General features: G+C 54.9%; 1 protein-coding gene across 2 annotated transcripts in view; it reads left to right on the top strand.

Moving 5' to 3' along the window:
* The window catches only part of Hspg2 (heparan sulfate proteoglycan 2), a 100,067-nt gene that overhangs the window by 61,999 nt on the left and 25,247 nt on the right, over positions 1-12,821 (top strand). For both annotated transcript variants that reach the window (XM_028875378.2, XM_028875379.2), the window contains exons 37-55: positions 1,239-1,352; positions 2,704-2,831; positions 2,933-3,019; positions 4,270-4,328; positions 4,485-4,649; positions 4,752-4,862; positions 7,236-7,336; positions 7,423-7,603; positions 8,123-8,242; positions 8,344-8,496; positions 8,575-8,717; positions 9,175-9,310; positions 9,393-9,547; positions 9,896-10,046; positions 10,740-10,885; positions 10,975-11,110; positions 11,864-12,015; positions 12,144-12,279; positions 12,371-12,522. In XM_028875378.2, coding sequence (XP_028731211.1) covers positions 1,239-1,352; positions 2,704-2,831; positions 2,933-3,019; positions 4,270-4,328; positions 4,485-4,649; positions 4,752-4,862; positions 7,236-7,336; positions 7,423-7,603; positions 8,123-8,242; positions 8,344-8,496; positions 8,575-8,717; positions 9,175-9,310; positions 9,393-9,547; positions 9,896-10,046; positions 10,740-10,885; positions 10,975-11,110; positions 11,864-12,015; positions 12,144-12,279; positions 12,371-12,522 — 2,526 coding nt within the window. The remainder of the gene's footprint in view (positions 1-1,238; positions 1,353-2,703; positions 2,832-2,932; positions 3,020-4,269; positions 4,329-4,484; positions 4,650-4,751; positions 4,863-7,235; positions 7,337-7,422; positions 7,604-8,122; positions 8,243-8,343; positions 8,497-8,574; positions 8,718-9,174; positions 9,311-9,392; positions 9,548-9,895; positions 10,047-10,739; positions 10,886-10,974; positions 11,111-11,863; positions 12,016-12,143; positions 12,280-12,370; positions 12,523-12,821) is intronic.

Consider the following 12,821-nt stretch of genomic DNA (forward strand, 5'->3'; position numbering starts at 1 on the left):
CTAACCACCAGACAGCACTACCTAAGGAATGGCACACTCTCAGATGGGGAGACCTGTCCAAACACAGAAGACTCTCAGAGCTGAACAAGGACACGCCTCAGGAGCACAGCACGGAGTGGGTGACACTGTAGACTTAAGGGATGACCAGCTTGGAAGGAGGCACACACGGGGACCAGGCCTGCAGCGGGGTCACTGTGGCCAGCCTAGAAGGGGGCCCCAAGGGGTCCACAGACTGGCCATGGAATGTGGAGAGGAGGCCCTTGGCAGCTTTCACAGAAGGGCCAGGGGAGAGGACTGCCCTTTACACCTGTGATCCTTCATCTCCACTTTGCACCAACATCTGTGATGCTGTGTGCTACTTCTCTTGACACGCTTGCTTGGTTTTGGTTTTGGTTTGGTTTGGTTTGAATTTTCAAGGCAGGAGCTCACGCAACTCAGGCTGGCTTTGAGATTTTATACACACACGCACGCGCGCACACACACACACACACACACATATGTGTGTGTGTGTGTGTATATATGTTGAACATCAGTTCCTAGCCTTGAACATCAGCATCCTCTTGCCACTACTCCCAAAGTGCTGGGATTATAGATGTGAACCACTAGGCCTAGCAGGATTACTGACGGGTGCATGCGACCCCAGTAATAAAGACTGGCAGGATGACTTAGGTGGTTAAGGCACTTACAACAGTGACCTCAGTTCATTCCCCAGGATCCACAGGTGGAAGGAGAACTGACTCCTGCAGCTTGTCCTCTGACCTCCGTATATGTGCTGTGGCACACACACACACACACACACACACACACACACACACACACACACACAAATACATAAATAAATGTAAAAATATCTTCAAGGGCCCCTTCTCCCATGGGTCTCCCCAGCTTACCTCTCCATTTAGCTGTGATGTTTTTCCATAGAGGTCTTTCCCACACCAGGATTTTCAGACACTACAGTCTTGAAATGAGACAGGTTCCTCATTCTAGATATGCTGGTTTCACTAGGCTAACACTGCCTGGGCGTCCCAAGCTCCATCTCCTCCTGGAGCCATGAAAGTAAAGCTGAGCAACAGGCTGAAGGCTCTTAAGAGAGCTTGTGGATGGTGGCTGGCCTGGGACGCCCTGTCCTAGAGCCAATGAGGCCTGGATGCTGGAAGGTGCAGGGGGGACTGAAGGCCAGATCTGGCTCTCGGTGGAACCCTGTGGGTAATGGAGACCAACTTTCCTCTGTCCCCTAGGACTGCGCCCCAGGCTACACACGCACTGGGAGCGGACTGTACCTTGGTCACTGTGAACTGTGTGAATGTAACGGCCACTCCGACCTGTGTCACCCAGAGACTGGAGCCTGCTCGGTGAGACGCAAGCAGGGCTAGGTCAGGGGTGGGCAGTGGGATGGGAGGGGTCTCGGTTCATAGGAGCCAGCACCTGGATGAACGGAGCCAGTGAACACGGTGGGAAGCTACAACTGTGGAGTGCCATTCTTTGTAAAGAAAGCTATGGTTCCTTATTGCTTGCCCCGCAGTGGCCGATGTACATGTCCTCACAAGTACATGGCCAGGGCACAGACAGTTGACAGAGTCCCAGACTCAATGTGAAGTAAGGAACACACAATGTTAACTCTACAGATATGTCTGTCTTTGGATGAGATTGTATGTGTTTGGGTTTTTATGTTTATGGGTGTTTTGCCTATGTCTGTGTACCATGTGCATGCCTGGTACCCATGGGGTCCAAAAAAGGACACCCGATACCTTTGCACTAGAGTTACAGATGGTTGTGAGACAACTTGTGGGTTCTAGGAATCGAGTCCTCTAGAAGAGAAGCCAGTGTTCTTAACCACTGAGCCATCTCTCCAGTCCCCCTGCATATGTTTTTGTTTTGTTTTTTGTTTTTTTTTTTGAGACAGGGTTTCTCTGTATAGTTTTGGTGCCTGTCCTGATCACGCTCTGTAGGCCAGGCTGGCCTTGAACTCACAGAGATCCGCCTGGCTCTGCCTCCCAAGAGTGCTGGGATTAAAGGCGTGCGCCACCGCCACCGCCCGGCATATGTGTTTTTTTTTACAGTGAAACATGTATCTTCAAGGCTGTGTCCAAAAGTATTCCTTTGTTTTCCTTTAAGGTCACAGCTCTCTCTCTCTCTCTCTCTCTCTCTCTCTCTCTCTCTCTCTCTCTCTCTCTCTCTGCCCTTATCCCTCTGTCCTTCTCTCTCTGTCTCTCTCTGTCTTTCTTTCTCTCTCTCTCTCACACACACACACATACACTAATTTTTTTCTGAGACAGAGCTGACTCACTATGTAGCCAAGGATGACCTTGAACTCCTGATCGCCTCCTCCCCCCAAAGCTGATGTTACTGGTGCATCATCCCCAAGCCCAGTGGGGATGGACTTTTTGGTTTATCCAAGTCCCCATGGATACTTTTTTTCAGCACTGATGAGCTGATGGGCATCACTATAATTAAACTGTGTGTCCTTCCATGACTTTTTTTTTTTTAAATGTACATTGGTGTTTTGCCTTGGGTGTCAGGTCCCCTGAAACTGGAGTGACAGACAGGTGCGAGCTGCCATATGGGTCCTCTGGAAGAGCAAACAGTCAGTGTTCTTAACCGCTGAACCATCTCTCCAGCCCCCTCCATGACCTTTCTTTAAGACGAGTGTTTGGGGGTTTTAGCTTCCTGTCTGGTGTCTGACGCCGCCCTTGTGCCCCACAGCAATGTCAGCACAACACTGCCGGTGAGTTCTGTGAGCTGTGTGCACCTGGTTACTACGGCGATGCCACAGCCGGGACGCCGGAGGACTGCCAGCCATGTGCCTGCCCCTTGACTCACCCAGAGAACATGTGCGTGCCTGCCCAGACCCAGGGATGGGCTCCTGCTGGAGGGTGGAGGCGCGGGATGGGGACTGGGCTCCTGTGGCCTGACATCTGCCTGCCTGCTCCAGGTTCTCCCGCACCTGTGAGAGCCTTGGAGATGGAGGGTACCGCTGCACCGCCTGTGAGCCTGGCTACACGGGCCAGTACTGTGAGCAGTAAGTTTTCAGACGGAAGTGGGAAGAGAAGGGATAAATGAGGGACTCCCAGGTGAGAGTCCTGAGGGGTGTGGCTCAGAGAAGCCTCTCTTGTCCCTCCCGCCCCAAACACTTCCCTCACTCATGCTGGCCTTGGGATGACAAGGTAGAGCTTATGATTTAACCGTGCTTCAGACCTGCCTCTCCCGCTCTCCACCTCACACCAGACGGTATAAACTTCTTGAATTGTTTGGGGTTTTGCTTTGTTTAATTGTTAAGGCACAGGCCTCACTATGTAGCCTGGGCTGTGTGGCTCCCAGTGTTGAGATTGCAGATATGTACCACCATACCTGGAAACTTCTTGAATTCTTAGTACTTAGATCTTTATGTGCAGAACATTTTTACCCCCCAAACTTACCCCTTCCTGGCTAACTTTTCTTGGCCTTCAAGATTCAGCCTCTTGTATTTATCTAACACTTTTTGGAGGGGGTGGGCAGGTTAAGACAGGGTCTCAGTATAAGCCTAAGATGGCCTCCACCTCTGTGTAACCCAGGCTGACCTGAAACCTCAACCTCCCAAATTACAGGTGTGGGTGGCCATGCAGGGCTCAACGCATTTTTACTGAGCACCTACTGTGTGTATTCCATGTGCTGAAGTGCTGAGGATAAACTGGCAAACAGAGCAGATCCTGTGTCCGAATAGAGGCTGCTGGACCCTGACAAGCAGAATAGGAAATGAACTGGGGGAGGGACCACCTACAAGATAGGCATTTCCCAGTTCGATCAGTCCTCTGGCAGCCGTGTGCAGCCTGCTCCAGGGGACCCATAGCAGCGTAGAGCCAGGCTTCATAGTCTCTCGGCCGCAGGGCTGGATTAACCCTCCTCCCCAGGTCCACGTGGCCTCTGTGACCTTCCCTCAGTCTCCTTTTCCATCAAGTTTCTGTCCACGGACCGGGACCTTGCCGTATCTCCTGTTGCGCCTTCCCACCGGGCATGGGGTCTGGTGTTCACCAGTTCCCTAGAGAATGTCTGTTGAATGAATGCTTCCCTGGAGAATGAATGGCTGGCTTACCTCTTCCATTACCCGGCCCACTAGCAACTTTTGTCTCAGCTCACTGAGGCCCTGTGTTGGAACCTCTCTGGTCCTCAGAGTCTTTCCAGAACCCCGAGCTTCCTCCACATCCCACGGGCAGCTGGCTGAACTGGGCTCAAGTTAGGTTAGACACTAGATCCCTTGGGGATTCCAGAGCTGGTCCCCATTCCTCCTGACAGGTGTGCCCCAGGCTACGCGGGTAACCCCAATCTGCGAGGAGGCCGGTGCCAGCCACTGAGTAAGTAGGACCATGACCCAGGGTGATGGGAGAGGGAGTGTGAGGAATAGAATTTCTGAGGTTGGGGACCTGGGGCTTTGGGAGACCAGTGTCAGGGACACTGCTTTATGCTGGGACTTTCTTGGCTGAATGGCCTCCTTCCCCCCACTCCATTAGCAAAAGATTCCTTGGTGGTGCACATCCATCCCTCTCGGAGCGTGGTTCACCAAGGAGGCTCACACTCCCTGAGGTGCCAGGTCGAAGGAAGTCCACCTCACTACTTCTACTGGTCCCGTGAAGATGGGCGGCCCCTGCCCAGAGGTGCTCAGCAGCGGCATCAAGGTAGCCACAGACCCACAGCCTCTTCTGTCCCACGAGTCAGCCCTGTTCCTGCCCTACAGGGGCATGTGGAGCTGGACCCTGACAAGCATCTCCCCACACCAGGCTCAGAGCTCTACTTCCCTAGCGTGCAGCCCTCTGATGCCGGTGTCTACATCTGCACCTGCCGAAACCTGCATCATACCAGCAACAGCAAGGCTGAGCTCCTGGTCACTGGTGAGCCCCTGCTTCCCCGTCCCTGCTAACATCTGCCTAGAGAGGACAGTGGCCGCCTGACAAGGACAGTAGCTGTGATGATGGGGGGAAGTGGTGCATTCACATCTGTTTCAGAGGCAGAGTCTGCAGGACTCACTATGATTCATAAAGGTGAAGGGAAAAGATACTACCTGAGGCCTGGGTGCCATTTACTTTCATGAGGAAGGCTTGGCCTGGAAAGTGTCTTGATTTGGGGTCCCCAAAGCAGAGGTAGTGTAGGATTCTAACAAGGGAGGGGAGCAGAGAATTGACTGAGGGAGGACATGGTCGAGTGAATGGCTACCATAAGCAGCTTTTGCTGAGTTGTTTAATGTGGCCGAGGAAATTGGGAACCCCAGAGTTACCGTGCCCTACCCGGTCCGTGTGTGCCAGCTTGTCTTGGCCATTGGCTAAGTCCTGATAGCACCCACCAAACTCTGAGGCCCACCTGTCAAGCTGGAGAGGAAGGACAGAAAAAGCCAGAAGAGAAACCCATGAGATTGGAGGAAGTAGGGGAGAGGTGTCCAGGATGTGATCTGGGGCAAAGGCTTCTAGGAGAGCTGCTCACCCAGCACCACTGTAGGAATTATGATACAGGCAGAGAAATACTATGAAGGTTGGACTCTGGCAGGACAGATTGACAGAGGTGGAAATTCAGTCGGAGTAGACTCAAGGAACAGGTGGAAACTCGCACAAGAGTCTTGGGTCTGAGCAGGGTATGATGGTATCTACCTTGAGGTAGGAGGCTGAGGCGGGTGGATCTTGGAGGCCAACCTGGACTATGTAGCAAGAGCCTGTCCAGAAAAAAAGAAAAAGTCACCAGGTGGTGGTGGCACAGGCCTTTAATCCCAGCACTCAGGAGACAGAGGTAGGCAGATCTCTGAGTTCAAGGCCAGCCTGGTCTACAGAGTGAGTTTAAGGACAGCCAGGACTACACAGTGAAACCCTGTCTCGAAAGACCAAAAAAAAAGAAAAAAGGAAAGAAAGTCCAACTCTGAAGAGAGGTCAAGTAAGCAATGTGTCAGTATCTGGAAGTACGAGGAACAAAAGGGGACATTTTCAGATGTGGAAGTTTCTAGAACACATTGGTCTGTGAAGCAGTGACAGGAGGCAGGGATTGGTGGGGTGCAAGAGGAAGGAAGGATCCAGTACTCTGCAATGCAGGGTGGGATGGGGGCACACAGAAGCATGGTCCCATCATTCAGGGACGAAGGAGGACAGGAAAGATAGAAATCCACCTGACTGGGAGTTTCTGCTTCCTGATCACGTGTAAGTTGAAGCCATGGCTTTAAGGTGGAAGGATGAGTGGGGAGGTTGAGGGCGACGGGAGGAGGTGAGAAGGAGCTGTCCCCGGACAGCTGTCCGGCTTCTCGAACTAGGAGCGGATGGGGAAGCCAGTTGCAGTGAAGTGTGAAGGGTTAAGAGCGCATTCGTGGCCTGGGATGATGAAGTGGGGCCAGTGCACTCCCACTGGACCGAGTGCTGGCTACTCAGTGCCAGCAGGGAGAGATGTGGGTGATGGGGTCCAGGGAGGCACCAGGAAGTGGAATGGCATCCCAGCTATACTAAGAAGGAAGGGATGTCCAGAGGAGGTGGGCTGGAGATGTGGCTTAGCTGGTAGGGGACTTGCCAGCCACGCACAAAGCCTTGCATTTGAACCACTCAGAAACCAGGTGTTGGGACTGGAGATATGGCTCAGTGGTTAAGTGGTGAAGAGCTACGTTGCTCTTCCAGTGTAGGCAACTTATAATCACCTGCAACTCCAGCTTCAGGAGGATCTGATGCCCTCTTCTGAGCTCTGCAGGCACCTATACTCACATGTATATATACACACTATATATGTTACATAAAAACTAGGTGTGAGCCAAGCAGTGATGGCGCACGCCTTTAATCCCAGCACTCGGGAGGCAGAGGCAGGTGGATCTCCATGAGTTTGAGGCTAGCCTGGTCTAAAAAGCGAGTTCCAGGACAAGCTCCAGAGTTACACAGAGAAACCCTGTCTCAAAAAAAAAAAAAAAAAAAAAAAACTAGGTGTGATAGCACAAACCTGTAACCCCAGCACTTTAGAGTCTGAGGCAGGAAGATCAAGAGTTTAAGGTCATTCTTAGCTACATAAGGAGTTTGAAGCCAGGACATGAGACTCCATCTTAAAAGAGAGCGAGCTTACTTGAGGGACAAAGACAGGCAGATCTCTGAGTTTGAGGCCAGCCTGGTCTACAGAGTGAGTTCCAGGCCAGCCAGGGAAACAGTAAGACCTGTCTCGTAGAAGAGGTGGGAAAACAAGTGTGGGAGGAAGTGACAGGAAGAGAGCACAGAACAGGGGTGTGGAGCTCACTGGAGACTTCCCACTCCCAGAGGCTCCCAGCAAGCCCATCCACGTGACCGTGGAGGAGCAGCGGAGCCAGAGTGTGCGGCCTGGAGCTGACGTCACCTTCATCTGCACAGCCAAGAGCAAAGTGAGCAGACAGGGGGCGGTGGGGGAAGTCCGTCTCCGGGGCTCCCGGACCCCACACGTGACCCTTACCCTGATGTTGCCCCGCAGTCTCCAGCCTACACCCTGGTGTGGACCCGCCCGCACAATGAGAAGCTGCCCTCGCGTGCTATGGACTTCAACGGCATCCTGACCATTCGCAACGTGCAGCCAAGTGATGCGGGCAACTACGTGTGTACTGGCTCCAACATGTTCGCCATGGACCACGGCACCGCCACACTGCATGTGCAGGGTATGCCTTGTTATGACCTGAGTCTGGCCCCAGGGGTCCCCTCTCTGTGCACTAGGCTCTGAAGAAGCAGGGGACAGAAGGACAAACTGTCTCAGGCCTCCTGAAGTGTCAGGGGAGGTGCAGTTGAAGGGACCCTAGTGAGAAGGCAGAGACAGTGCACTTGTGCATGGTGATGAATGCCAGGGTGAGCACGGTTGGAGAGACTGGAAGGCACCAAGTGAGGGCAAGGTGTAGGCCTGTGGTTGGAGGTTGAGGCAGAAGTACTGAAAAGCTGCGGAGCCTGGGCAGCATCGTGAGTCCCCTTCTGAAAAAGGGGAAGGAGAGCTCAATGGGCAGGTCTTAGGAAAGGAAGCAACAAGGCCCAGGAAGTTTTCAAAGCCCCCTCTGGCTACTGGGTGGACAAATGGCTGTGCAGGCCTGGAGCAGAAGCAGAGGCTGGCGAGGGGCCATAGCTGTGAGCTAGAGAACAGTCCCCACCCTGATCGAATCTCACCCTCTCTCCTCCCTCGTTAATCTCAGGCACCTCAACTCTCCCTATGGCCTCCATTCACCCGCCGCAGCTCACTGTGCAGCCTGGACAACTGGCCGAATTCCGCTGTAGCACCACAGGGAACCCCACACCCACCCTGGAATGGATAGGTGAGGTCGTGGTGGGGGTGACGCTCAGACTCCGGCTCTCCTGAGAAGGAGGACAGGGCAGGAGCAGGACCAGGCTGTGCTGACCCGTGTCTCCACACCAGGGGGTCCTGGTGGCCGTCTCCCTCAGAAGGCTCAGATCCACGGTGGCATTCTGCGCCTGCCAGCCATCGAGCACTCAGATCAGGGCCAGTACCTATGCCGCGCCCTCAGCAGCGCCGGGCAGCATGTAGCCAGGGCCATGCTTCAGGTGCACGGTGAGAGGGCAGGGCCTGAGGTGGAGGTGGGGCTGGGGGAGGCTTAGAGAGGCACCCTCACAGGGGTTCTTTCTGCAGGGGGCAGTGGACCCAGGGTCCAGGTGAGCCCCGAGAGGACCCAGGTGTACGAGGGCCGCACAGTCAGGCTGTACTGCAGGGCAGCAGGAGTGCCCAGTGCCAGCATCACCTGGAGGAAGGAGGGAGGCAGCCTGCCCCCCCAGGTGAGCCAGCCAGCTGTCCCTCCATGTCCTCTCTCTCCTCGGGCTCCCTGTACCCCCTTCTTAGGTCCTGTATATCCTAGTCACCCTTGTACCCCACTCATCCCCTACTGCCTGACTCCATGGTCTCCAATTCCATATGCCTCTATTCTAATAGTTTCCAATTCCATGGTTCTTTTTTTTTTTCCTGGTTTTTTTCAAGACAGGGTTTTTCTGTGTAGCTTTGGTGCCTTTCCTGGAACTCGCTCTACAGACCAGGCTGGCCTCGAACTCACAGAGATCCGCCTGCCTCTGCCTCCTGAGTGCTGGGATTAAAGGCGTGAGCCACCACTGCCCGGCCCCAATTCCATGGTTCTGGAAGCTCCACTGGGCCTTGATCTTGGTGTAACACTTACTCCTTCCAAGTCTGCCCTGGCAGGCCCCCACCCAAGTACCTGAGCACTCTCTCTCCCCGTGGCAGGCCCGATCGGAGAACACAGACATCCCCACGCTGCTCATCCCAGCCATCACACTTAACGATGCTGGCTTCTACCTCTGTGTGGCCACCAGTCCCACAGGCACCGCTCAGGCCCGCATTCAGGTGGTCGTCCTCTCAGGTATGGGGCCTCCAGGGCTGGCAGGATGGGTAAGGTGAGCCAAGGCTCCTTGGAGGTGTGCTTCATCCCACTGTGGCCACAGCCACAGGTCCCAGGTCGGTGCCAGTCAGGATCGAGTCTTCGTCGCCATCTGTGATGGAAGGACAGACGCTTGACCTCAACTGTGCGGTGATGGGGCTGACCTATACCCAGATCACATGGTACAAGCGAGGGGGCAGCCTGCCTCCCCACGCCCAGGTAGGAGACTTTTCCAGCCTGGGGCTGGGGGACCAACCAAGGCACTGGCTGTAGATAGCCTTGTGTGTGTGTGGGGTGTGTGCGTGTGCGTGTGCGTGTGCGTGTGCGTGTGCGTGTGCGTGTGCGTGTGCGTGTGCGTGTGCGTGTGTGTGTGTGTGTGTGTGCATCAGCTGCCAAAGCTCTCCTGTGCTGTAGGGCAGGACAGTTGCCTCCCTCCCGGCTCCCAGCCTAGTGTCAATGGCTCTAAGTGGAGCCTGTGAGTTGGGTGACTAAACTACGGAGGCCCAGAGGGAGTGGTATTCACAGCTCCAGCCCCCTCCTCACTTAGCTCTGCCCCACCTTGCCCAGGTCCACGGCTCCAGGCTGCGACTCCCCCAGGTCTCACCAGCGGACTCTGGAGAATACGTGTGTCGAGTAGAGAGTGATTTGGGCCCCAAGGAGGCTTCCATTGTTGTCTCTGTCCTCCACAGCGTCCATTCAGGCCCCAGCTACACCCCAGGTGAGCTGTGAGCGGGCTTGAGAGGGGCAGAGCCATAGGCTCTCCCAGCTGCAGGGAAGGATGCCGTGATCTCTCCAGGGCCATCAGTGTGCAGAGGCATCCTGTTACCCTCTGCTGCCTGCTCTGGAAGCCCGAAGTCTTGGGGTAGAGTGGATACTGATCCAGCTTGCCTCAAGCCCCATAAGACTCTACCTGCAAACAGCAGTGGTGTGGGCTTCCACACTGAACCAGGAGTTAGGCTGACCTGGGTTCAAATCTGGACTCCGCCCCTCTTTCAACTTTGAGCTGGGTCTCCGACCTCTGGCAACTTCATTTTCCTGCTCTGAGTAGAGTGTGCCATTTGTAGGTTACCTGCTGGGTGTGGGTGTGGTTTTAATACCTGTCAGGTCAGGGTGTGCTTAGCTTGATGGGGACTGTGAAGCTGTCAGGTATGCTTGGGTGACATGGGCCCCGTGAAGCATGTCGGGAAACTATGGTAGGTGTTCTGAGAAGGGAACAGCATTATTACTATGTATCCTCTTGCCTGGCCTGAGAAAGTTCTTGGAGTCCCTACACTGGTCACTTGAAGGTCACAAGGGCAGATAAGCCTACAGCCCTGGAGCTGGAGGTGGAGAAAGAAAGGGTACTCACATCTCTGCTCGGGGTGCCCATCAGGTTCAATGCTGGGCCTCTAACCACTCTCTCTGTGCCCAGGCACCAGCAGCCCCATACCCATCCACATTGAGTCCTCGTCCTCCCATGTGGCCGAGGGGCAGACCTTGGATCTGAAGTGTGTGGTGCCTGCCCAGGCCCAGGTGACATGGCGCAAGCGTGGAGGCAGCCTTCCCGCCCGGCACCAGGTAAAGCCGCCCCAGGGCCAGCCTGCCCGAGGGGATGGATGGGGACCCCGGGGGCCCTGCCTAACCCTCAGCCCACCCCATCCCCACAGACCCACGGTCCCCTGCTGAGACTACACCAGGTGTCCCCTGATGATTCGGGCGAGTATGTGTGCCATGTGGTCCTTGGCTCCGAGCACACAGAGACCTCTGTTCTGGTCACCATTGAACCTGCTGAGTCCATCCCTGGTGAGTGGCTCCTAGTGACCTTCTAGGGAGTTATGTCCCCATGTGTGACTCCTACTGCTAGCTGGGGATAGTAGGCCACTCAGGCTCTGGCTTGAGGCAGACTGCTTTGTCTGAATGACCCAGACTTTCCGGCCTGCGGTCCCTGGCCATGTCACTTCCTTGGTTTATACCCCTGCCTCGCCTTTTCCACCTGAGCCTTACTGCCGGCCTGTCTTTTGTGTGTTTGTTTTTCAAAACAGGGTTTCTCTGTGTAACAGCCCTGCCTTTCCTGGAACTCACTCTGTAGACCAGGCTGGCCTCGAACTCACAGAGATCCAAGTGCCTCTGCCTCCCGAGTGCTGAGATTAAAGGCGTGTGCCAACCACATCTGGCCCCTGCCTGTCTTTCACTCTGTCTCTTTTCACTTCCTGTGAGGTGGTCCTCCTGGGTCCTCTAACAGAGTCACTGAGCTAAGGGCTTCAAGCCAGGGCTGTCAAATTTCTGAAATGGGCCAGGCGGTGGTGGGGCACGCCTTTAATCCCAGCACTCGGGAGGCAGAGCCAGGCAGATCTCTGTGAGTTCGAGGCCAACCTGGTCTATGGAGTGAGATCCAGGACAGGCACCAAAACTACACAGAGAAACCCTGTCTCAAAAAAAAAAAAAAAATTCTGAAATGGGGGCCTGACCTCAGATTACAAGGCTGAGCCAGCTCCAGGAGGGATTTCCAGCCCTGTCTCTTGGGAAGTATCTGCACCCTTCCCCCTGTCTCTGCAGCCCGTGAACTCGTCCTGCCCATCAGAATTGAGTCTTCATCCTCCACAGTGGCTGAGGGTCAGACACTGGATCTCAACTGCGTGGTGCCAGGACAAGCCCACGCACAGGTCACATGGTACAAGCATGGGGGCAGCCTGCCTGCCCGACACCAGGTACTCACTCCTAGAATGTGGAAGGGCACGTGGGTGGTAGGTTAGATAGGGGTCACAATCTGGTAGGCAGGTATAGGACCCCTGCTGGGCTCTGGGAAGCCCCCTTACACCGCTCTCATGGTGTCCAGGTCCGCGGCTCCCACCTGTACATCTTCCACGCCTCTCCCGGGGATGCTGGAGAATATGTTTGCCGGGCAGGCAATGGGCAGGAGGCCACCATCACAATCAAGGTCACAGGCCACCACGGGGCCAATTTTGCCTACCGTGAGTAGCTCACTTGGCTGGGCTGGGATGTGGAGGGAGGGGAGACTGGGGTGACTTTAGAGACTTTGTTTGACTATGACTTCTCCTCCAGCCCCGAGTAGCGCACCACCCATTCACATTGAGTCCTCGTCCTCTCATGTGGCTGAGGGGCAGACCCTGGATCTAAACTGTGTGGTGCGGGGACACGGACAGGCCCGGGTCACATGGTACAAGCGAGGAGGCAGCCTGCCCGCCCGGCACCAGGTAGAGGACAGGGGCAAAGGATCCAAGAGGATTCTGGGTGGGGAGAACTGGTGGCATTGGGCCCTGTTACTCAGGTGTGTCTAGACCTAAAGTCTAGGTGGCCGGGCCACCCTAAGTGTGAATTGCCATCTATCACCCTGGCTTGTGATCTTAGGCAAGTTGCTCAACCTCTCCGTGCTGTAGGTTCAGGGTCTACGAGGAGATAGTAGTCCCTGTTTTCAGAGCTGTCTCGGGGCCAAGTTCAGTTGTGTATTCGCAGGGATCTCAGCGAACGCTGATCTCAGAAGTATTGAGCCATC

Source organism: Peromyscus leucopus, chromosome 2 (genome assembly GCF_004664715.2).
Source record: "Peromyscus leucopus breed LL Stock chromosome 2, UCI_PerLeu_2.1, whole genome shotgun sequence".
Lineage (NCBI taxonomy): Eukaryota > Metazoa > Chordata > Mammalia > Rodentia > Cricetidae > Peromyscus > Peromyscus leucopus.